The sequence below is a fragment of the Dendropsophus ebraccatus genome, chromosome 15 (assembly GCF_027789765.1).
Source record: "Dendropsophus ebraccatus isolate aDenEbr1 chromosome 15, aDenEbr1.pat, whole genome shotgun sequence".
NCBI lineage: Eukaryota > Metazoa > Chordata > Amphibia > Anura > Hylidae > Dendropsophus > Dendropsophus ebraccatus.
This window is the reverse complement of record NC_091468.1, coordinates 59,490,552-59,512,738: the sequence shown is the minus strand read 5'-3', so window position 1 is coordinate 59,512,738 and position 22,187 is coordinate 59,490,552. Positions and strand designations below refer to the sequence as shown.

Genomic DNA, 22,187 nt, shown 5'->3' with positions numbered 1-22,187 from the left:
GGACAGTCCAGTTGTGTTGCAGAGTCAGTACCCACGTGTATGAAGCAGCTAAAGACACTTAGTTTTTCTGGTCTACCTATTTCCACAATGCAGTGTTAGACACTACAAGTCGGAGATTAATCCCTGGCCACACCGAGAACCACTCTACACAGTGCAGGGCAGTATCCTAGTTATAGAGGAACTCACCCGGATAGAGCAACCGTAACGGAGGTCTACGTACTCTATCTCACAGTGTAGGTGAAACTGCGGGACATCACCCCAAAATCAGGACTGTCCCGCCGTATCTGTGCTGGTTGGGAAGTATGGTAGTAGTAGTAGTGACAGGAGGATTAGCAGTGATAGCAAGGGGTAGTAGTAGTGACAGCAGGATAGTGCTGGTAGTGACAGCAGGGTAGTTGTAGTGACAGCAGTGTAGTAGTAGTGACAGCAGGATAGTGGTGGTAGTAAAAGCAGGGTAGTAGTAGTGACAGCAGGGTAGTAGTAGTGACAGCAGGGTAGTAGTAGTGACAGCAGGATAGTGGTGGTAGTAAAAGCAGGGTAGTAGTAGTGACAGCAGGGTAGTAGTAGTGACAGCAGGATAGTGGTGGTAGTGACAGCAGGGAAGTAGTAGTGACAGCAGGGTAGTAGTAGTGACAGCAGGGTAGTAGTAGTGACAGCAGGATAGTGGTGGTAGTGACAGCAGGGAAGTAGTAGTGACAGCAGGGTAGTAGTAGTGACAGCAGAGGTAGTAGTAGTGACAGCAGGGTAGTAGTAGTGACAGCAGGATAGTGGTGGTAGTGACAGCAGGGTAGTGGTGGTAGTGACAGCAGGGAAGTAGTAGTGACAGCAGGGTAGTAGTAGTGACAGCAGGGTAGTAGTAGTGACAGCAGGGTAGTAGAAGTAGTAACAGAAGGGTAGTAGTAGTGACAGCAGAGGTAGCAGTGACAGCAGGGTAGTAGTAGTGACAGCAGGATAGTGGTGGTAGTGACAGCAGGGTAGTAGTAGTGACAGCAGGGTAGTAGTAGTGACAGCAGAGGTAGCAGTGACAGCAGGGTAGTAGTAGTGACAGCAGGATAGTGGTGGTAGTGACAGCAGGGTAGTAGTAGTGACAGCAGGATAGTGGTGGTAGTGACAGCAGGGTAGTAGTAGTGACAGCAGGGTAGTAGTAGTGACAGCAGGATAGTGGTGGTAGTGACAGCAGGATAGTGGTGGTAGTGACAGCAGGGTAGTAGTAGTGACAGCAGGGTAGTAGTAGTGACAGCAGGGTAGTAGTAGTGACAGCAGGGTAGTAGTGACAGCAGGATAGTGGTGGTAGTGACAGCAGGGTAGTAGTAGTGACAGCAGGGCAGTAGTAGTGACAGCAGAGGTAGCAGTGACAGCAGGGTAGTAGTGACAGCAGGATAGTGGTGGTAGTGACAGCAGGGTAGTAGTAGTGACAGCAGGATAGTGGTGGTAGTGACAGCAGGGTAGTAGTAGTGACAGCAGGGTAGTGGTGGTAGTGACAGCAGGGTAGTAGTAGTAACAGAAGGGTAGTGTAGATGTGGAGCTGACAGTGCCTGGATTTTCCACTGGATGCTGCTGCCTGGTCCCGCTTCTTGCTCTTTGGTGTACCACTGTCTTGGCTGATTGCCTGCATACCAGTTAGGGGAGCAACCCGGATGGCGGGGCTTGACATAGCATGGGCGGGGTTTCCCCTAAATGCTGATGCTACAGTGACAGAAAATTAAAATAAATAAATAAATAAATAAGATGGGTAGTACCAGGTTGGACTGGGCCCCTAGAGGCACTGTGGGCCTAACACTTGCCCCAGTAAGTCGGGTGCTGACGTCGGCCATGAAGAGATTATAATTTCTGAGAATATAGGAGGGGACAACAGGAGTGAGGGCCCTGATCACAAGAGCTTACAATCTAAGGCTATGTTCGCACAACGTATTTTTGTAAAAGTACAGCCGTTGTTGAAATAGACAACAAAGGCTGTACTTTTCACAAATACTGTATATACATTGCCTTGTCTTGTATGGAATCCCGACCAGAGGGTATAAACATAGTATACGCTCCGGCCGGGATCTCTCGCGGCGCCGTAGAAAACTGACATGTCAGTGAATACGGCCACAGAAAACCCTGTCAGTGCACATTGTGGAGCGAGCAGCTCCGGCCGCTTGCTCCATAGTGTTCTGTGGGGAGTTTTGATGCGGGCGCGCACGGATGTGCCCGCATCAGAACTCTGCGGCCCGAATGATCGTTTCAGAGATTGGTCGTTGTTGCGTGACCCGGCTGGGTCACGGAACGGCTGGTCTCTTACTAAGTGTGAACATAGCCTAAGGGCACAATAAGAAGACAAGAAGAAGAGGAGACAAGAGGAGTAAGGACCCTCATCCCAAGAGCTTACAATCTATGAGGATAGAGGAGGACACAAGAGGAGTGAGGGACGTGAATACTAGTTGTGTAGACTCAGGCTCGGCCCCAGACATAGCACAATGTATCAGTTCTTTCTGGACTGTTCCTTTAATTGTTTTCTCTCCCTTTGCATCTTTGTAAGTTGCAATAAATGAAAATAAATCAATGAGAAATGCAAATATGAAGAAAATAAAGCTTTAGAAGAGCGCAGGGGACGGAGGATTTATATCTTACCGGATGGGAATGAGCGGCAATAACTAATCCACGAGATCATTGTCTAATGCAGCAACGTGATGACATAATAATCATATAATGGACAATCAGAAGATCATAAAACTGCAATAATCTGCTGAAAACTGCAGCAAAATGGAGCCAGAAACACAGGCGGGAGCCGCCATAAATATCCTGATTAGGGGACATTATGGTCGCTCCGCCAGATATCGATCAATGATCCCGGGACGCAGCGGGTGTCAGGATTACCCTCATATATTCATATAACATCCAAATCATTAGAAATTATTATTATTACATATGGGGGGGGGGGGGTTATAATATCCAGCTAAACAGCATCATTATAATAAGTGGATTCACAGCCGTCTCCAGGATGGTCCCAGATATGAGAGAAGGGCAATGCCTATGTAGTAATAGGATTAACACTGATGGAAACAGATGGTTTCCATATAAAATGTACAATGCTTCACATCATCTCCGCTAATCAGAAGAAACATGCACAATACTATAACCATAGTACCCAGGTTATACCAGCTGTACATATATAATTTTATACAGGAAATCACCAGCTTACACCAGCTGTACAAATATAATTATATACAGGAGATACCCAGGTTATACCAGCTGTACATATATAATTATATACAGGAGATACCCAGGTTACACCAGCTGTACATATATAATTATATACAGGAGATACCCAGGTTATACCAGCTGTACATACTGTATATAATTATATACAGGATATACCCAGGTTATACCAGCTGTACATATATAATTATATACAGGAGATACCCAGGTTACACCAGCTGTACATATATAATTATATACAGGAGATACCCAGGTTATACCAGCTGTACATATATAATTATATACAGGAGATACCCAGGTTATACCAGCTGTACATACAGTATATCATTATATACAGGATATACCCAGGTTATACCAGCTGTACATATATAATTATATACTAGAGATACCCAGGTTATACCAGCTGTACATATATAATTATATACAGGATATACCCAGGTTATACCAGCTATACATATATAATTATATACAGGAGATACACAGGTTATACCAGCTGTACATATATAATTATATACAATAAATCAACAGGTTATACCAGCTGTACATATATAATTACATACAGGAGACCCCCAGGTTATACCAGCTGTACATATATAATTATATACAGGGGATGCCCAGGTTAGACTAGCTGTACATCTATAATTAAATACAGGGGATGCCCAAGTTATACCAGCTGTACATATACTGTATAATTATATATAGGAGATCCCCAGGTTATACCAGCTGTACAAACATAATTATATACAGGAGATACCCAGGTTATACCATCTGTACATATATAATTATGTACAGGAGATACCCAAGTTATACCAGCATGCTCCATATCATTATATAAAGGAGTATAACTTATATTATAGGATGATATACAGGGGATACCCAGGTTATACCAGAGTGGATTATAATTTACCTGAATATCACCAGGATAAATGTGGCAATGACGAGTGCGGAGAAGGACAGGGAGTATCCTATGGTGTATATGATGGACAGGGATGATAACTGGTCTTCTGGTTGGACCTGGTGATAGAGCAAAATTATTATTATATTATGGTAGATATATCAGTTTCTTACATCACTGGTGTTGGCTTTTCTATGTGCGATAAATGACTGTAATAATGAACTAGGGTGTATAACAAACAGGTAGAGCCCGGGCCGGCCTTAGGGGTGTGCAACCTATGCGACCGCACAGGGCGCATCACCCCATCAATCAAAAGGGGGCACCACCAGGTGAACCCAGCAGCATACAGGGGGCATTACTATGGAGAGAGCACATGGGGCCATTATGATAGGGGACTGCACAGAGGGGACCTCTAGCTATAGGGGTCGGGGGGGGGGGGGGCTTACTATGGGGGATGGCACAGAAGGGGGGGGGCACCTGCTATATAAGGGCTTCACAGAGAAGCCAGACTACTATATGGGGGTACAGGGGATCTAAAATGTTTCTATGGCAGATTCTGGAGAAAGGATTCATGGCCAGGAGAGGACTTCAAACTGGCCCAGGCAGAATAGAGAAAAAGAAAAAGTGAACAACTCTGATCACAGAAGACGCCCCCTGTAAGTCACTGGATGTAACTGCACTCTCTTATAGGGTGTGTAGAGATAGTGGTCATGGTGTGGCGGTATTATGTAGTGGTATCATTGGTAATATCTTTCTGCTTTGTTCAATTGCTGTATGGAGGCAATATGTAATCACTGTATGGTGGTAATATTTATCGTTAACAATGTTGTAAGATAACTGTGTATGTATTAGGGGAATTAATACTGTGTGGGGGCACTTTGAAAAATGTGCGTATACTGTGTGTGGAGACTTGTGTGCCCTTAAAGGGGCTTATGTGGGCAGTAAAAATGACTAGTAGTGCACTACTAGTATATTAGTGCACTTCCTGTGTACATTCTGCGCACATATCCTGTTGATTCGAGGGGGGGGGGGGGGGGGAGAAAATTCCGCACAGGGCGCCATCTACCCTAAGGCCAGCCCTGGGTAGGGCAGCTCTAGTGTCCTTCCTGAGACACTGACCCATGGAAGGAATGTTTTCCACTCTGGAAATACTGTTTAAATAATGGGGTTAATGTCCCTTTAAGTGCTATAAGCGCCTGTGTGATGAGATTTTACATTTCCTTCTGTTGCCTTCTTGCCGCTGAAGTACGAGCCGCAGGAAGGACGATCATGTCCGATGCAATTGTCGAAACCCAGGAGGCCACTTACTATCCTGCCGGCCGTGAATGGCCACCGAGGGCCGGGGATGGATGAGTCGGCAGCAGGTAAATGTAAAGCAGAAGTGAATGTGACTACAGATGAGATGATTTTCTGCTGGGTTAATGCGTCTGATAAATGGGCCTAAGTGACATTTTCAGTGAATACGGCGCCGTCCTCCATGACTAATTCTCCGTCACATTATAATGCAGGACCATCAATGCATTAGGAATGACTTTGAAGAAGTAATGGGACAAGTACAGATGTCCTGTACAATGTGCAATACCCTGCACTTTATCCTTAAAGGGCCTTGTACTAGATGATGGATGTGCGTTGAGCGACCATGGCTCTTACTGTTTGCTGTATAATCCAGATATCTGCCCAGAGCGATTATGACTTCCCTTCTCCCACCTATACTCTTGGCAGCTTGTACCATGCTTACTGACCAGCAGGGGACAGCAATGAGCATGATGGGCATTACCTTCAGTGATCTGTCCTCACATTCGCTCAGGTTCCGCCATGGGATGGTCCCATTGTCCTTGGCTTCCTTGACCAGCCATGTCCCCTCTGGAGTGCAGTACCGAAATACTCTGCCTTGTATCACTATAGAAGAAGAAGGAAAGACATCATATGCAACATGTACAATGAGATACGGCAGTGATGTCAAAGATATTCTTCCTAATGATGCCATTACCATCATCACTCTTTATATAGACCCCAAATGAGATTTAGACCTGTATTTCCCTACCCGATTTGCCTATATAGGTGTCAGTCTTTACTGCAAGTCTTGCATTCTATTTATGAACCACTGGCCTGAACGAGGCACAAAATGATCGTCATGCATCATTGTGGACAACACATTCTCCATTCAATGGAGATGAGCAGTGATGTAGTGTCCCAGCACAGGTGTACCACTGAGTTTCTATGCACCTGGGCAAAGTAACTCCCTCAGGTTCTCAGAGAGGAGATGAAGGAAAAGAGTATAATGTGTTTTTTCCCAGTAGGTGTGCTATAGTATTTCTTGTATATATTGTATTATGCACAGCTGAAAGACACATTTTTAACTGTTGGTGTCACATGTTTGTTCTTCCCCTATAACCGGTGCAGGCCTGTTTCCCTCTCTTTTCTGCCTATCCTCTTTTTTCTCTCTTCTCCACAAACAGCCCCACTAATCCTACACTAGCTATAACAAGGAGCTAATGGTTAACCCGACACTGTTGGGCATAAGGCGGCCAGATCACAGATATTTATACGTAGGTACGAGTATCTTCTTCTCTTCTCAACTACGCTATCCTGGCAGAGTACACTACTACATTGGACAGGGCCCTCAAGACACTCCTCTATTCTACTCTACTCTTAATGTAAAGTCTATTACCACTATCTCCTTGCATCCCAAAGTGTATTATCTTCTACTTTACTGAAGTTCTTAATTTAATGGAAGTTATCTTCTTTAAGCTATTGGACTCTGGTCTTTCATTTTGCACCTGCACCTACACACCAGGCTACACTTGGGCTATCCAACCTCCGAACGTGGTGCCCATTTGTCCGGGGATGGGTTCCAACGCTACTTCAGGCTACCGAGACAAGTGCCCAAGTGCCACAACACCACTTGGTCTACCCTGGCATATGGCAGTGACATCACTGAGCATACATTCTACCCAATCTCCTAGAGGAGCACTATAAGTAACTTTTCTCTTCTCTATTATGTGACTTCTTTCTGCAGGTTTCTTACTTGTTCTCTTAGTATATTTGGAATTTTCTATTATAATATTCTCCATCGGGACAACAATGAGTGTAATATGTTATAACGTTCAGTGTCTTGGGTTCAATCGGTGGTAAAAAAAAAAAAAAAAGAAAAACATGAATATAATGCTGTATCCACAGAGCCCAGGAGGTGTTTTCAGGTTGGCGGCTTTGTACTGTGTGAATACGATTCCAGGTGCGGTGCAGATTCCTCAGATTCCTACTGCCGCCCCAGAGCGGAATCCATTCAATTATTCCTGTTTATAATATTATTGTTCTCGTGCTCCCGGGAGAGATGTCTCGCTGTGCGGTGTCACGGCTCTCGTAAGCGATGTGTTTCTATTTGTTATATGATCTGTATCGCGCACTCACCAAAGAAATCCCAAGACAGCGGAGGCCAAAGAGAAGCTTGTAAAACCAGCATAACAGTCTGTAAATAATTTACTGGATATGGTCACTGACTCCGCTTTTTATTGTAATTTACTGCACAGGGTTTATAACATTGTCACATTTTCAAACACATCGTATAGTCCATAAAAAACTTCAATTAAAATTCCATTAATCTGTATCTTAAAGGGGATGTCCTGCAATTAAATACCAGATTGATTGTATGGATCATGAAAATGAGGAATGTTTGCTATTTACATGATGATAAAAAAAGCTATCTGGTAAAAATCCTGACAATTACTTCCTTAGTATAGCACCATCTGCTGTTCACAGTGTATAACAATGCGTACATCCACCTACTGAAGGACACACCTGCTCAGTCACTGTCACTCAGAATACACAGCCTATCCACTGACTAGAGATTAGAGGCGGTCTGGTGACCCAGGGGGTGTTAGTTGGCATTTGTAAGGGTAGGTGTCTCGGAGTGGTATATGCCCTCCCTGGATCCCAAAACACACCGGTTACTAAACAGGGTAGGTGCAGCTGTAGTGCTAAAGAGTCCAGCAGTACCTTAAACAAGTTGTAACTTTTACTGTAGCTTTTCTCATTAGCACAGTACTTGGTAAATCAGTTATCAGAGATCCCTTTTAGACTTTGGATATACTGTACTTCACTGCTTCCTAGCAGGAAGATACTTTGGAATCACTGGTTACGTTTAGACTCCCTGCTGTAATCAGGTATACTAAAGAATACTTAGAAAAAAATAACATCAATGCATATTTATAAAATCTTCCCTTTATACATGACCTTCTTTGTTGAACTCGATGGATATGTGTCGTTTTTTTAACCAAACTATGTAACTTTTCTTTAAGTTTTTAGCACAGTCTCTTTAGGGAGATAACTGTTACTTGTAAGACTTGACATAGTAGGTAGTGGGCTACCTTAAGTGGGGAACTTTCCACTGGATCCCTGGCTTTATCCATGGCTATGAAGTTCCGCCTATTGCTGGACGAGGGCACCAAGTGACACAATCCAGGAACAAAGGCCCCACCTTGTGGGTAAGCTAGCTGTCGGACTTCACCTTAAAACCTAGCAAGTTGCAGCAGAGTCAGTCGGCTTCAGTTGCTATTTCCAAAGTGCTGACGTTCTAAGTCTCTTGTCTAATTTATCAGGGCAGTTGAGAAGAAGAGAGGAATAGCTCACCAAAGGTGGGTCTTTGCCTCCAAGCCAGGCCCTGGAAAGTATTTTTGTTTTTCTTTCTCCCTCTATTTCTTACTAGAATGACTCCCGTATAGTCTGCTATACCACTATATAAAAACATCAGGAAGCTAATTGGTTGGTGGAGAGGACCTAGGAGACTGTGAGTCCGGCTTGTGATAGGTTAGAGAAATAGAGGAGGGATAACTGTGACAACTCTCGACAAGGATTGGTTCCCAGCCAACTCTCAGCTGGTGGTAAAACATCATACAGTGCATGACTTTGGTCACATATACACTTAACCCTTTAAATGAATACCTTCAGCTGTGCCTGACAACCAATAAACACACTGTGCGACATCAAGTGGTGGGAGAGCATTAAGACACCTTCAGCCTAGAATACATACATGGTAGTACCGACCTACATAGAAGAAAAGAACAGCAACATGGCATACAAATTCTGTGACATCACTCAAAATACAGCCTTTCCATTCACTAAAGAGGAGTGGTGACATCACTGAGAATACAGCCTATACATTCACTAGAGATCAGTGACATCACTGAGAATACAGCCTATCCATCACTAGAGATCAGCAGTGACATCACTGAGAATACAGCCTATCCATCACTAGAGATCAGCGATGACATCACTGAGAATACAGCCTATCCATCAATAGAGATCAGCGGTGACAGCACTGAGAATACAGCCTATCCATCACTAGAGATCAGCAGTGACATCACTGAGAATACAGCCTATACATCACTAGAGATCAGCAGTGACATCACTGAGAATACAGCCTATCCATCACTAGAGATCAGCGGTAACATCACTGAGAATACAGCCTATCCATCACTAGAGATCAGCGGTGACATCACTGAGAATACAGCCTATCCATCACTAGAGATCAGCGGTGACATCACTGAGAATGCAGCCTTTATATCACTAGAGATCAGTGGTGACATCACTGAGAATACAGCCTATCCATCACTAGAGATCAGCAGTGACATCACTGAGAATACAGCCTATACATCAATAGAGATCAGCGGTGACAGCACTGAGAATACAGCCTATCCATCACTAGAGATCAGCAGTGACATCACTGAGAATACAGCCTATACATCACTAGAGATCAGCAGTGACATCACTGAGAATACAGCCTATCCATCACTAGAGATCAGCGGTGACATCACTGAGAATACAGCCTATCCATCACTAGAGATCAGCGGTGACATCACTGAGAATACAGCCTATCCATCACTAGAGATCAGCGGTGACATCAATGAGAATACAGCCTATCCATCACTAGAGATCAGCGGTGACATCACTGAGAATACAGCCTATCCATCACTAGAGATCAGCGGTGACATCACTAAGAATACAGCCTATCCATCACTAGAGATCAGCGGTGACATCACTGAGAATACAGCCTATCCATCACTAGAGATCAGCAGTGACATCACTGAGAATACAGCCTATCCATCACTAGAGATCAGCGGTGACATCACTGAGAATACAGCCTATCCATCACTAGAGATCAGTGGTGACATCACTGAGAATACAGCCTATCCATCACTAGAGATCAGTGGTGACATCACTGAGAATACAGCCTATCCATCACTAGAGATCAGCGGTGACATCACTGAGAATACAGCCTATCCATCACTAGAGATCAGCGGTGACATCACTGAAAATGCAGCCTTTATATCACTAGAGATTAGGGGTGACATCACTGAGAATACAGCCTATCCATCACTAGAGATCAGCAGTGACATCACTGAGAATACAGCCTATCCATCACTAGAGATCAGCAGTGACATCACTGAGAATACAGCCTATCCATCACTAGAGATCAGCGGTGACATCACATCCCTTCAATCATTAATTGTTCACTCTACACGTGATCGGTCTTCTTTCTCCGCCATCAGTCGTCTATGTATCTCTGCATATAGGATGCTTCAGTTCTGTATAGTTGGGGATACAATAGACAACTCCAGGACACATTATGTATAGAGAACTGAAGACACGGTGACCAGCAGTCTACAGACATGACTGAAATGAATGGGGTTATAGGAGCCGTCTCCGCGTCTAAACAACTGGCCTGACAATGAATTTACCCTGCGGCGATTCCGGTTAATATCGTCTACAGATCAGCGGTCAGAAGAGATAAGTGATGGAGCGGAATATAGTAACTATTGATTACCGCAGACCCGCTATTACCATCCGTCTCGGCTCTGCTCAGCCTTAATCCTGTCCCTATAAGAAGTAACAATTAACAGTGAATAGCGCAGGGAGAGGATCTGTCTCCTGTCTGCTCATTGTCTGTATGTGGATTGATGTGCTCAGACAGTAAACGTGGGTGACAGCCACAGAGCAGTAATGGCCGGGGTCAGGAGGTAGAACGAGCAGTAATGGCGCCATTTATTTCCTCACAGAACCATTGTGTGAATCAGATGATAAATCCGTCCTCACAGGAAATATGGACAATATATTACACTGTCCTCATCACACATGCAGGGACTGAGGACTGTGGCGGCAAAATGCTCTTCACACATGATGTGATGGCGTGAATAAGTGTCCATTCTATATATATATATATATATATACATAGGTGTGCACCATAAGGCACCCGTAGCCGAGCAGCTATATACAAGACAAGGATCACAATGCCAGGCAGCAGCTGTAAAGCCACCTCTATAGGGTCTGAGTGACATACAAAGTAATATAAGGGCAACAAACTTTGCATAAATCAATAGTACAAGTGAATATAGGTAACTTTGCAATATATCTTACTAGAAAAAAATGCTCCTTTCCTAAACTCTCTTCTAAATTCATAATTCACTCAGGTTACTGAGGAGCTTGGTTGCAGCTGCCCATAGAAGTCTATGGAGAGAGTAGGGGAGGAGGGACCTGCAGTGTGAAACTGAGGCAGTGAAACACAGAGAAGCGGCTGAAAGATCTAGTAGGGGCCCTATTACACACAGAGATAATCTGCTGAATCAGGCCGATCCTGATCGTGTCTTTAGCTCCTGACCTAAAATCACAGCTAACTGCGCATTGCTAGGTGTAATAGTGATGCGCGGCCGACAGCTGATGATTGTACTGCTCGTTTGCTATTTGACCCGGACCTTTGACTTTGTTATATTGTGTTGCGTTTGTCTTGTCTGTTGCTCATTGTTCACATTATACAGGATAGGGACCACCGATCAGTTGTCCGCTGTCGCTTAGGACTGTTATGGCAAGGGACAGCAGGGCGAGTGCCAGTGTTACGGCTGCACCTGTCCTTTGTTTTACCGCTCCCATATTTCCTGACACGTTTACTATAGTGATCGCGCCCTAACTGTTATATCTGCAAAAAAAGGGGTCAGTGGAGCCTCAGTTGCAAGTCTCACAACACAGGAATAGCCAGATATTCCTCCAGGGAAGCAAAGCCTTCTGCCAAGGGGTGCCTCCCAGTGGCGAGATCAACAAACCACCCTGATACGTAGCCTTTTAAGTCCCACTTGGTTGTGAGTATTGGAACATAAATAGGGAAATACCAGGGTGGCCCCTTTTGCGTCACAGTCTAACTATCCACAGACAGCTGTTTCGGGCTATTTGCCCCTCATCAGTGTGGAGCAGGATTGGATTTTTTTTCACTGATCTCCCAGAGTTCAGTGATTGTTGTGTTTTGTTGGTCTATCTTTCATTGCCCCCGCTAGCCAGAATCCTGGTCCACAATAATGAGGGGCAAATACCCCAGAACAGCTGTCTGTGGATGGATGCCTGGCCTGGTAATCCCTTGTCATGTTGCAATACTCGCAACAGAGTTAGACTTTGACACAAAAGGGGCCACCCGGGTATTACCCTGTTTATGTCCCAATACTCACAACTGAGTGGGACTTAAGGGGCTATCTATCAGGATGGCTTGGTGATCTCCCCACTGGAAGGCACCCCCTTGGCGACAGGTTTTCTTTCCCTAGAGGGATACCTGGCTATTCCCGTGTTGAGACTTGCAACTGATGCTCCACGGACCGCTTTTTTTTGCATATTTAAATTTATAGGGGGCAAGTATCAATGGAGACTCTTGAGTGGGTACTTCATTAGATGTTTTCCCTGAGCTCAGTAATCGCTGTGTTTTGTTTGTCTAACTGTTATATCTTGTCCAGCTTACACTGCTCAGTATTGCTCTATAATGTCCCCCATGCTACTGCTGCTTCTGAGGTTGTACTATAAAGGTAAAGGGAAGGATCATCTCCTCTTCTGTGTGTGCAGTGTATGGAGACATCAGAGCAGCTAGGCTACACACTCTAACCCAGAGACACCTGAAGATTAGAGATGGAGCCTGCAGAGGGGAAAACTGGTGAAAAATGCCATATACAGGTTGTAAGGTAACATAACAGCTTATTCCATGCTGCTTTATTTAAGAACACCCCAACATCCATAAGAAAAGTTTTAAAAAATTAGTTTATCTGTGTGAACTGTGACTCACATTGAATTTCGATACCCTGCACCCCCTCTTTGTTGTTCCTCATCTAGAAGATGCACCTGCATGCAGCGCCCCCTAGCTGCTTGACCCATTGGTTCATTTTCTGGCGTCCCACTATGTACATTACTATTCTTCTCAGTTATCACCTGTCATGGACGTGGAGGAAGTTATTATATACAATTCTGTGACACTTAATGATCTTTTGTGACCCGTAAGACACAACATTTTGTTTGGTGACATTTGTGGTTATAGACAGTGACTTGTAAGATCAGAGCTGAGATCCGTCCATTAGGTGCACAGGGAGGCTGCAAGGACTGAGGGAGTTCTCTGTGACCTCTGTGGCAGGGATTGTGAGGAGCGCTCGCCACATGGCAGGGAAGCCTCCTCCTCTCCGTCAGAGCTGCTGCCTGGTGACAACCAGCAATCGTAAGCGCAACACAAAGACAATTATTGCTGTCGCTGCAAAATAGTGATGGAGATTCCAATGCTGCAAGAACATCCCAATTCATCTTCTATACAGATGTAGCTGAGCTGAGACTGTTACCCGGCACCATGAACCTTGATCAGAGGATTTACATCTGACTTTATCTACTCGCCCTGCATTATTTATCATTATCGTAACAGACAGTACCCACATACAGTAATACTGTCATACAGGGGCCACATAACGTACTATAACAGGGGCCACATAATGTACTATCACAGGGGCCACAGAACATACTATCACAGAGGCCACACAACGTACTATCACAGGGGCCGCATAAGGTGCTGTCACAGGGGCCATATAATGTACTATCATAGGGGCCGCATAATGTACTATCACAGGGGCCATATAATGTACTAACATAGGGGCCACATATTGTACTATCACAGGGGCCACATAATGTACAGTCACAAGGGCCACATAATGTACAGTCACAGGGGCCACACAATGTACAGTCAAAGGGGCAACATAATGTATTATCACATGGGCCACATAACATACAGTCACAGGGGCCACATTGAGCACAATCACAGGGGCCATATAACATACAGTCACAGGGGCCACATTGAGCACAATCACAGGGGCCATATAACATACAGTCACAGGGGCCACATTGAGCACAATCACAGGGGCCACATAACATGCTATCACAGGGGCCACAAAATATACTGTCACGGGGGCCACATTGAGCACCATCACATGGGCCACATAACATGCTATCACAGGAGCCATATTAACTACAATCGCAGGGGCCAAATAACATACTATATCGGGGTCATAGTAAGTACAATCACAGGGGCCACATAACGTACAATCACAGGGGCCACATAACATACTATCACAGGGACCACATTAAGCACAATCACAGGGGCCATATTAAGTACAGTTCAATCACAGGGGCCATATAACACACAGTTACAGGGGTCAAATATCCTCATATTTCTACCGATTCTCCTCCGTTTCTATAGCTTTTTGGCTGGGGCCATTATTCACACAAGGTGATGCTCCGCAGCAATCCGCTCTGTGAATTTATCCTCAGCGGCATCACCGTGGATGTCACCGTCACTTATCATTAGATTCCGTAAGGAGGTGAGAGTGCGGACAGCCGCTGCCTGCCCAGTCCTGTTATATCACACAACATATCTATATCATATGCCGTCCCCATACATCATTGTTTGACAACTACGAGACCCCCGAGCCTCCTGAGTCAAAACACACGACTCCGGGGACACCAAGTCGTAACAACACGGGACAGCTCTGGAGAAGTCACACAGAAGGCGGCCGTCCATAATAATCCTACCCTGGCAGTATGGACATCATGGAGGGGAGTCCCCTGCTGCTTGTTACAAGGTAACAAAAAAGAAAGTTGTACACATTTTTTAATACAATGATTAAGCCTTATTTACATAATCCACCCCCGGGGAGGAAGAGCCCCACCCACGCTTAGAGAACCCTTACTGCTTATAGAGCTCAGCAGCGCTATATTCTGTCACCTCCGGATGGTAAGCACACATCCATCCAGCACACATCCACATACATGTCTCAGAGGTTGGGATTTGCATGTAGTCAGCACCTGTTTACGCTGATTGACGCATTTCACACCGCCTGTCTGAAGATGAATATTTCTCTATACAATTTAATGCTACTGACAGGGTCTAATAAAGAAGTCGTCCTCCACCCCCCCAGGGGACACAATGACAATGGTTCATGGGACGTGTATAATCAGACAGCCATATTGATGAGCGGCCCACCGCTTTTATAATGGAGGCGACAATTACAGTACAGCCGCCTCTTCACAGTCACAATGCCAGGAGGCAACAGTAAGAGATGACAGACCAGGACTGTATTCTGCCGCAAAAAAGAGAGCGTCCCATCTAGGGGAAGGAGGAAAATGCAAACAGTTGCTGTCGTTTTAACAACTTCTCACTACGTGACTCTTGCCATATCTGTAACTTTATTAACCAACCACTTTATTAACCAAAAATCACTCCTTGCCCCAGAAAAACAGCTAAGCCTCGGCCAGTAGGTGTCTCACTTTTTTGTTATCTGCTGCCGATTGCCTGTTGTCAGGGAAATCTGTCTGTAGAAACGGCCTATTCAGGACAGAACACATTGGGGGCAGGGCTTAGCATGTGGTATGTGAAGGAGAGTAGTCTGGGCTGTGTACCTACAAACTGAGCTAAATCAAGGTAAATCAAGGCTTCCTTTATATCTCTCACTACCTATAAAGCTCGGGGGAGGCCGTCCGTTGTGCAGTAGCTCAGCAGCTTAGTGTAACCCTTCCGTGATGTGCTGCTGCTCTTTGTCCTTTGAGTTCCCATAGAACCTTGCATATCCAGTGCATCAGTAACCCCTTCTCTCTCCACTCTCGCCATCTATACTGGTCTTGTGTGTAAATCATCAGCACAGTATAATGTATCCTGTTCAGTCAGGCACACTTTCTCCAGAACTACATCATAGTATAACAGAGGAGTAGGTGAGTTCATGTGATTAGCCAGAGAAGCAAGGGAAAGGAAGTACCTGTGTGTGTACTACTGGCAAACAGTCATGTTCTGGTCCTATCTATTGATATAAATATATCAAATCTGTGCACCAGTGTGTTTTTTTTCTCAGAACCTGTTGTTTATAGGAAATTTGGTCAGAAACATTGTGACAGCACCCCCTAAATTATTGTGACAGCCCCCCCATAAGTGATAACTACAGTGTCATTATAAGTGACTATATATAACAGCTATCGGGTGTACAGAGATTGTAGTGACTCCAGATGCTGTGCTACCACTATATTTATTCAGCTTTTATAAACTTACTATAACCAGCAAAAGTCATTGCTGAGATATGACGGACGCAGTGTATTACCAGCGCTCATTTACATCTCATTACAAGGGAACAAGTTTCCCACAAGGTAAAGCGGCAGCTGCAAGAAAAATATAAGAAATGTTAATTGCCGGTAATGTGAGATAAAGCCGGCACTGCGGGCGAGGACCAGTGAGGTGAGAAGCCCCAAAGTCTGGAAAATTAGCAAGTATTGTAATAGGGAAGCATGGTATGGGTAGGAGCCCCCGATCCCGCAGCCATGGCTGCCCTCTGTCACAGTACAGGGGCCCCCATCAATCCTGTATTGAGGTGTCTGGCCCCACTCATTGGGATCCCCACTGATCACAAGATCACACTGTTCCCCCTGTCAATGAAACATGTATATTGCCACTCAATGCATTTGGGGGTCTCCTATGGCAAGTAAATGGAGTGAGAGTGCTACAGTGACAGAGGAGGACAACAGATCATTCTCAGGATTAATTTAAAGGGGTTATCCAGCTAAAATATTTTTCTTTTAAATGAACTATTGATGTTTAATTAACTTCTATTTAAAAATCTCAAGTCTTTCCATACTTATCAGCTGCTGTATGTCCTGCAGGAAGTGGTGTATTCTTTCTAGTCTGACACAGAGCTCTCTGCTGCCACCTCTGTCCATGTCAGGAACTGTCCAGAGAAGTAGCAAATCCCCATAGAAAACCTCTCCTGCTCTGGACAGTACCTGACATAGACAGAGGAGGCAGCAGAGAGCACTGTGTCAGACTGGAAACAATACACCACTTCCTGCAGGACATCCAGCAGCTGATAAGTATGGGAAGACTTGAGATTTTTTTTAAATAGAAGTAAATTACAAATCTATATAACTTTCTAAAACCAGTTGATTTGAAACAAAAAGATTTTCGCTGGAGTACCCCTTTAAGGTCCCAGCAGTGGACTCCACTAACCAGGTACTTATTCCCTGTTGTGTAAAGAGATAAGTGATACGTTGCAATGTTGGGATAACCCATCTGATAGACTGAATCAGATTGATGTATTACACAGCTAGCCAATATGCCATGAATGATGGCCACAGAGTGACCAGGACCACCATAAGGTTAGGTCTCCATAGCCACAGAGTCATGTGCAATACACCAGAAAAGTTACTTTTTTGGGGAAAAAGGAAGTTGCAAAGAATCTTAAAAAAAAAAGTTATAAGCCACTGAACAAGCAGGGCATGCTGGGATATCTCAACCTAGTTATACAAAAGAGATGAGTCCAGTCCGAAGGAACCAAGGCTACCTGGCGTGTGCTGTGATTCCTCTGCACTCAGCGGACCGCCCCATACAGGAAGGGACTACAGGGGGCACTGTTTCCCGCCCCTATTTATGTACTTTAGGGTAGTGTCATTGGTAAAAGTGAGTCTCCTAGTGCAGCGTATTAGGGAGACAGGTGGCCTTTAAGAAAGTTGGAGCCTCTCTTGGGGCAGTCACATGACTCGATGCTTCGTGATTTAATTTTATTGGTCCCAGAGATTTAACGACCGCGACATTTCAGCAAAAATTCTCATATAAGAAACCAGTATGGACGTTATACAATGGTGTCTCCTCGTAAACAGCCCATTAACCGACTGCAGACAATTACAATACAAAAAAACGGACAAAATACGTGGAGCTGCGCCGCGGGATTTATAGATTCAGCCTAATTATAAAAGTCCGTCCCAGAGTCTTGTTTCATCTGCTGCCACTCATAAAGCTTCATCTGCCGTAAATCACACAGAAACGGCCGTCAGCGCAGGCGATAAAAGCCACAATGTTCTGTCAGGTTGTGGAGGACATGTAAGGCGGCTGAACAAGCAACTGATATTTATTTCTCTTCACATAGAGGCACACAAGCATTATGGTTACAGTCTGAAGCACAGAATAGAGCTTCAAAGATTTAGACCTTTGGGCCAAAGCTGAATTAAAGGGGTAGTGCGGCGCTAAAAAATTATTCACAGAATAACACACATTACAAAGTTATACAACTTTGTAATGTATGTTATGTCTGTGAATGGCCCCCTTCCCCGTGTCCCACCACCCCCGCCCGTGTACCCGGAAGTGTGTGTGCGGCCGCGTCATCAGCTGCTCAGCCGCGATTGGCTGAGCATAACTGTGCTCAGCCAATCGTGGCTGAGCACAGTTGTGATGCGGCGGAGGGGGGGCGGCCGCAGCACAAAATGGCGGACGGCCCTCGACACGGATCAGGTAATGTATAATGCACCACACACTTCCGGGTACACGGGTGGGGGTGGGGGGACACGGGGAATGGGGCGATTCACAGACATAACATACATTACAAAGTTGTATAACTTTGTAATGTGTGTTATTCTGTGAATAATTTTTTAGCGCCGCACTACCCCTTTAACTATTATACTGCTTTCCTCTATTCATGCTTGTTCAGTGTCTGCACAGATGCTAATGCTGTGATCTCATCCTCCTGTTATAGAGTTATGTAGACAGGAGGGGCTGGTCAGAGGTGGTGACATCCCTGGGGGGGGAGGGGGGGATTGAGCTCATAGACAAGAGCCAAGCCAGAGACGTTGCACTGCAGTCAGAGGGAATCCCGTCCGGAGTGTGTACACATAGGGGGACATGTATCAAGCGGCGAAATCAGTTTTTCAGTGGAAAGTGCCAATTTGCGAAAAATTTTATTCGTAAATGGCCGTTTTCCGAATAAAATATTAACAAATCTGCACTTTCCGCCGGGTACGCCAGGAGGGTGGGGAGGGGGTGGAATGGGGGGCGCGGACTATTCAGTATTAGTTTAGCTAAAAAATACGCAGGAAACCTATTCCAGCCCTCAGCTGGCGTAGGTTTCCTGCCGTGCGCACCGGCGCGCGCGGGATTTATGTAGAGGCAATCCTCCTCTACATAAATCTCCGTACCAGCAGAGCTGCAGGGACATTTTTAAGTTCGGTGCAGAAAACGCCGGACTTAACAAATGTCCCCCATAGTATATACTCCAGCCGGGATTCCAATGGCTGCATGGAAAACTGACATGTCAGTTTTGTGCGGCCACTATTCATTGAATAGAAGCCGCAGAGAACCTGACAGTTCACACAATGGCAAGTGCGGCTCTGCACGCACTCTCTACTGTGTGCTATGGCGAAATGAAGTTCACTGACACCAACCGTTCTGTGACACGGCCGGGGTCACAGAACGCCCGCTGTCTTACGTAGTGTAAACACAGCCTTAGGGTGATTTACATCCAGTTACTGCTCTGAGTCTGCTCCTTCACTGCTACATTTAGGGCCCTATAATTGGGTCAAGGGCCACCTAGGAACCTGATCATCTTGTGATACAAACATATAATAGCATATATAGCAGGAGTCACAATTCTGCTGGCTTTCTGTTAGCTCTCAGGATGTCAGCTCTCGTATATCTCTGCTGGATCAGTGTCTGTATACAGTATCCTCTCCTGGTGGAATTGATCAGATGCCACAATTCAGAATGAAAAAAAAAAAACATATTTTTCTTTAAAATGATGAAGAATTATGGGGTCACATGAGAATGCCCACCCCCACCCCCATCAATTTCCCATGACTTCTGATCTGTCCCATTGATACACTGGATCTATAGCTGCAGTGTAGTGATGAGCCCCGGCGGTGTGTGCGCTGTGCGGCATTCCTTACATTGTAACCTTGTGCGTTCTATCAAAGACGAGCTGGAATCCTACAGATAAACATTGCCGAGCACATGGCGTGTACAGGACGCTGCGTTCCCACGTGCGTCACTAATGTCCATAGCCGAGCTGAGCGACAACAGTGCAAGGACGAGGCGAGAGCTACCTCCGCCGCATGCTAATGTGCAGCCGCCTACCGCAAACAGCCCAGCCTGACTGGAATGAAATATAATGTATCTAAGCCTATTATGTGTGATACTGTCTAATGAGCTGCTACATCTAAGCCTATGCTGTGTAATACAGCTGAGCTGTTGTATCTATTTCTATGATGTGTGATACTTTCTGCTAAGCACTTATTTAAGCCTATTATGCATGATATTGTCTGGTTACTGCTGTATCTAATCCTTTAATGTGTGATACTGTCTGCTGAGATGCTGCCTAAGCCTGTTATGTATGGTACTATCTGCTGGACCACTGTATGTTATCCTATAATGTGTGGTACTGTCTGCTGAGCTGCTGTATCCAATCCTTTCATACGTGATACTGTCTTCTGAGATGCTCTAGAAGTCTTATGTCTGTTGAGCTACTGTATCTAAGCCAATCATTATTTTTTTTCTGTCTGCTAAGATGTCATATTTAAGCAAATTGTGTGAGATACTGTCTGTAGAGTTGCTGTATCTAAGTCTATATTTTGTGATACAGTCTGCTGAGCCACTGTATCTAATACTAACATGAGTGACACTGTCTGAGGAGCTGCTGTATATAAGTTTATAGAGTGATACTGTGTGGGGCTGCTGTATCTAAGCCTCTCATGTGTGATACTCCCTGTTGAGCCAGTGTATCTCTTTCATGTGTGATACTGCTTACTCGGCCAGTATATCTAAGCCTCTCCTGTGTGATACTGATGCTGTGACCTTTCGCTGTGTCTCGCCCTTGAGCAGAACTCTCTCGGAGGCGATAAACCATTTCTTAGATGTGAGCCTGTGCTGGCGCTTGCGCTGCGGCCATTCATCTTGGTTGATATTTCGGCGTTGCTCGTCCTGTAGGATTCAGGCTGTAAATTACCCCAATCCCCTCCGATCCCTTATGTATCTGTGTTTGGAGTCAGGATGATGGATAAACACTACTCACAATTGTCACTGTCACCACCCAGTAAATATCAAGCCCTATACAGGAGCGTCACATGGCGCATTCATCCAAGGCTACGAGCGCCTTGGGACCCCCCCAAATGTTAGCCAAGCACTTCCGGTAGTGATGTGCCTATATTTTAATTATTGTTATAAATCTTGTCTTGTCCTCTACTCACATCAAGAGCTGCATTCACAATTCTGCACCCTCAATTCAATCTACAGGGCCTCCTGTCTTAGAGCTGCCCCCTGCAGCATTTGTGTATTATTGGCACAGGATTCTCCAACCTGTGGCTCACTAGCTGTTGTAAAACTACATTTCCCAACATGCCCAGGGTTATAGTTTTGCAGCAGTTACAGCTCAGTTCTTTGTTAAGTACATCATTTTTGCTCTTTGCTAGCTTCTAGGGTTCCCCTAACTTGACTAGGCCTGGCCAGAAGCATTTCAGGTCCTGGATGCAGCAGGGTTCTTGTTACTTCTCTTCTCCCTGTTGACTAGAGAAATTCCCTTCCAGAACTTTTTGTTGACCATATATGTGTAGTGTCCCAGCACAAGTGTGCCACTAAGTTTCCTATGCACCTGGGCAAAGTAACTCACTCAGGTTCTCACAGTGGGATGAAGGAGACGTGTATTGTTTGTTTCCCCCCACTAGGTGTCGCTGTTGTATTCTTTGTGTATATTATATTGAGCACAGCTGAAGGAAGCATTGGGTTAACTAGTTTTTTTAAATATGGTTGGTTTCCTCCTGTCACAGGTGCAGGTCTGTTTCCCTCTTCTTTCTATCCTATCACTTCTCCTCTCTCTTTTGCACACACATACAGCCCCACCAATCCCACACTAACTAAGGTAACCCTATAAAAAGGAGCTAGTTCCTGGTGGGAGGTCCTTTTCTAGTTGCAAGAAACACAGAGAGCAGTTCCTGCTGCAGTGAAGCGAGGGCCTGG

General features: G+C 45.0%; 1 protein-coding gene across 1 annotated transcript in view; it reads right to left on the bottom strand.

Annotated features, from left to right (window-relative positions):
* Window positions 1-22,187, bottom strand: part of GLP1R (glucagon like peptide 1 receptor) — a 206,785-nt gene that overhangs the window by 77,464 nt on the left and 107,134 nt on the right. Inside the window, exons 5-6 of the mRNA XM_069954373.1 lie at window positions 5,871-5,992; window positions 4,106-4,212 (exon numbers count right to left, since the gene is read on the bottom strand). Coding sequence (XP_069810474.1) covers window positions 4,106-4,212; window positions 5,871-5,992 — 229 coding nt within the window. The remainder of the gene's footprint in view (window positions 1-4,105; window positions 4,213-5,870; window positions 5,993-22,187) is intronic.